General features: G+C 31.0%; 1 protein-coding gene across 1 annotated transcript; it reads left to right on the forward strand.

Annotated features, from left to right (window-relative positions):
* The first annotated feature begins 3,033 nt into the window (after positions 1-3,033).
* On the forward strand, positions 3,034-3,863 carry LOC105958421 (3'-5' exonuclease). Its single transcript, XM_012982432.2, has one exon. It carries the CDS (start codon positions 3,100-3,102, stop codon positions 3,787-3,789), a length of 690 nt encoding a protein of 229 aa, XP_012837886.2. The 5' UTR covers positions 3,034-3,099; the 3' UTR covers positions 3,790-3,863.

The raw sequence follows: 3,863 nt of genomic DNA on the forward strand, positions 1-3,863 counted from the left end.
CCCCCCCCCCGGGTCTCCGGCGTTAACTTTTTCTGTTTTTTTTTTTTTTTTCGAAATTTTTTTTTCTTAGGAAAAAATATTTTAATTAATATTACTGTCTTGGCTACTAAGTTACTGTCTCAGACAGTATTACTGTTTGGGACAATAATACTATGAACATTATTTTCCCGAAAAGTAATATTATTAATATTATTGTCCAAGACAGTTAAATTACTGTTCGATATAGTAATTTAGCAGCCAAGGTAGTAATATTAATTAAAATAACTTTTTTTAAGAAAAAAAAATCAATTAACAGTTAAATTACTGTCCCTGATAGTTAAATAACTCCTGGAGACAGTAATTTAGCAACGAATACAGTAATATTAATTAAAAAAAATTAAGAACAAAAAAGTCAATTAACAGTTAAATTACTGTATCCGACAGTTAAATAACTGTTGTAGACAATAATTTAGCAACGAATACCGTAATATTAATTATTATTTTTTTTAAAATAAAAAAGTCAAAAACAGTTAAATTACTTTCTCCGATAGTTAAATAACTGCTGGAGACAATAATTTTGCAACGAATACAGTAATATTAATTAAAAATATATTTTTTAAGAATAAAAAAGTCAATTAACAGTTAAATTACTGTCTCCGACAATTAAATAACTGTTGGAGACAGTAATTTAGCAATGAATACAGTAATATTAATTAAAATATGTTTGAAGAAAAAAAAAGTCAATTAACAGTTAAATTACTGTCTCTGACAGTTAAATAACTGCCGGAGACAGTAATTTAGCAGTCAAGACAGTAATATTAATTAAAATATTTTTTTAAGATAAAACAAAATTAAAAAAAGGTCAACGCCGAAGACCCGACGATCAACGGCAGTTGACCGGCCGGAAAAAAATTTCAGGGAAATTTTTTTTTCAAAAAAAATAAAAAGTTAACGCCGGAGACCGGCGGTCAACGGTGGCGATCGGCGGTCTCCGGTGGTGGCCGGTCAAAATTGGGATCAAATTGAAATTAGGGTTAAAATTGGTTAATTTATGAAATTGGGCTAAAGTGGGGTGTAAATCATGAAATTGGAATTGAATTGGGTTTCAATGAATTTGGGGTAATTTTGGTATATATATAAAAGGATTTTCCTTATTTGCAAATAAGTTTGAATGAGCTGGATTTATTTGAAAGACAAAAAAGTTGGATGTCCCTCTTTCAATTAAATACCCTTATCATGAACTTTTTTTATTTACCCATTAGTTTTCCCTACTCTTTCATTTTATTTTATTTATTTATAATATTAATTATCCTATTATTTAATATTAATTTTTTTGGTATATTTTATGTTATCAACAAAAGAAGGGTTCCTGGAAATTGAGTTGGTTGTAAGTTATAGATGCGACCTTGGGTTAGTTTTAATTCCTCGATGATGAGTTTGTACATGCATGGATTACTGATTTTTTATTTTTCTTCTTGTTAAATTTTGGGTTCTTACGGTATATAGTATGAAAATTTTAGTATTGTTTTCATGGGTAAATTACAATCACCCCTGAGGTATAGTTAAATTACAAAATCTCTCCTCATGTTTGGGTAATTACAAAACCCCCCCTCAACTATAAATCTTCTTACACACCCATCCTTGCGGTTTTAAATTTAGTGGAATCTTCGAGATCATATGGAATATTATCACGTTTGTACCCGTTTTATCCCATTCAAACTCCACATTTTGAAGCAAGATGATCGTAATATGAGTTTTTTGACTTGTATATATCAGATTGTGGGGCATCAGAAATTGTATTTTTACACAAAACGAGTACAACCTAGAGCACATTCCATAAAATCTAGATGATTATGTTGAATTTAACACCATAAAGGTGGAGATGTAAGAAAAAATCATAGTTGAGGGGTAGATGTAATTATCCAAACAATAGGGATTTTTTCGTAAATTGACCATACCTCAGGGGCGGTTGTAATTTACCCTTGTTTTCATTTATTGTTTACACAGTTAACACCGTTCTTAATAGTAAGCATATGTTTGTACTAATAAAATCATTAATATATCCAAATAAGCTGCTTCAATTAACATTTTTTGGAAGACATGTAAATTCCTAATTAAGTTGAACTTTATTAAGCATCAATTTTTATCCCGCACGGGTCTAATTACTAGTTAGTATTAATAGGATTATGATTAGTGGTTAGTAATAGTATTAGGATTATAATAAGTATTAGGACTTGGATAAGATTATGATTAATATTAGTATTAGTATTATTATTATTAGTGTTAGTATTATTATTGATATAACATATGTCTCATCTCTTTTGCAACATTTATAAGTTGTATTGTTCTTTGAGTAATGTGCATAATTGAACGCCGTTAGTGATAAATTTGCAGGTTATTTGAATCTCTTTTGTGTTACTTCTCTGCTAACGTGTTTGTTGTTAAGTCAGTTATTTTGCATAAGATTCACATAGTGTAGTAGATTGCATTCTATGAAATAGAGTTATACCATATAAGTTATACATTTTTTACAAAAATGTCTTAATTATTATGAGTAGATTATATATAATAAATTGTCATAGAAATAAGTAAAATTTTGATTAAACAAATTTGATAAATTAAAAAATATATATATCAATACTCAATTTTTTTTTTATTTTTTTTAGTTTTAGCACATATCTATTGAGAATAAGAACAAAGAACCATATAGTAAATTTATGTTAATTCATTTATTATATATATAAAAAAAACGTCCTTTTATAGTTAATCTTAAAACATTAATTAAAAGAATTATTTAGATATTTTATTTGTACACAAATTCATTGTTAACGTGTCAAACATTAATTCTGTTGGTATCTTTTTATTTGGTAATAAGCTTTAGCAGGTGATATTTTCCCTTTTTTTTAAGGTTTTTAATTCCAAATTATACTTGAACTCAACTTCTTTTTACTTAATTAATAGATTAGAACTAGGTTTCCTTTTGAATAATTTCCCGTCCTTATATATAGATGCTACCCACGGCCACACCTCTTCTCTTCAAAACATCAAACATCAATTTTCATACTTCGATCTGAATATTCCTCACCAAACTTCAGCAATTTCTCTATTATTTTATCTCCCATGGCCATGTCTACAACTCAAGCTCGCCGAAATCTTTTCTCAGTCCCTTTTTACAACGAATGCATCCACGTAACAGTAACAAAGGAGGCCCAACAAGTACATGAATGGATTCGTTCGATATGCAGTATTCACATCGATTTCCCGAAGAATCTTTTAATAGGTCTTGATACCGAGTGGCTGCCAAATCTAAACCCAGGCGAAAACCATCCTATCGCCATACTCCAACTCAGCATCGGCAACCGGTGCCTCATCTTTCAACTTCTTCACGCAGACTTTATTCCGGTTTCGCTCCACGCCTTCTTAGCCGATCCTTGCCACACGTTTTGTGGGGTCGGTATCAAAGATGACGTGGACAAATTATACGATCATCACAAATTACGCGTGAGAAAGATCGCGGACCTGAACGATCTTGCAAGACTGGCGACGATCAACAGCCAAAGTGGAAACGGAGGGTACAAATACATGGGATTGAAGAAGATGGTGTATGCGGTTCTTGGAAAGAAGATGGAGAAGCCATTGAACGTGACGCTCAGTAAGTGGGATGCTGTGGAGCTCGATCGTGATCAAATTGAATATGCAGCCATTGATGCGGTAGTTTCTTACCAACTTGGTTATACACTGTGCTCACTGATTTATCGTCCGCAGCCAGGCTTTATCGTAGTTGGACGACCTGGATTGTTATTAGTTTAGGGGACAATTTTGGATGTTCTTCATGTGTATATTATATATTTTTTCTCTTTCCTTGCTAATTGCTAAATAAGAAA

This window comes from Erythranthe guttata, chromosome 8, assembly GCF_056151865.1.
Source record: "Erythranthe guttata isolate IM_541 chromosome 8, IM_541, whole genome shotgun sequence".
NCBI lineage: Eukaryota > Viridiplantae > Streptophyta > Magnoliopsida > Lamiales > Phrymaceae > Erythranthe > Erythranthe guttata.

Bases quoted from the DNA above. Each gene is read 5' to 3' on its own strand.
- LOC105958421 (XM_012982432.2), top strand. From the start codon at position 3,100: ATGGCCATGTCTACAACTCAAGCTCGCCGAAATCTTTTCTCAGTCCCT.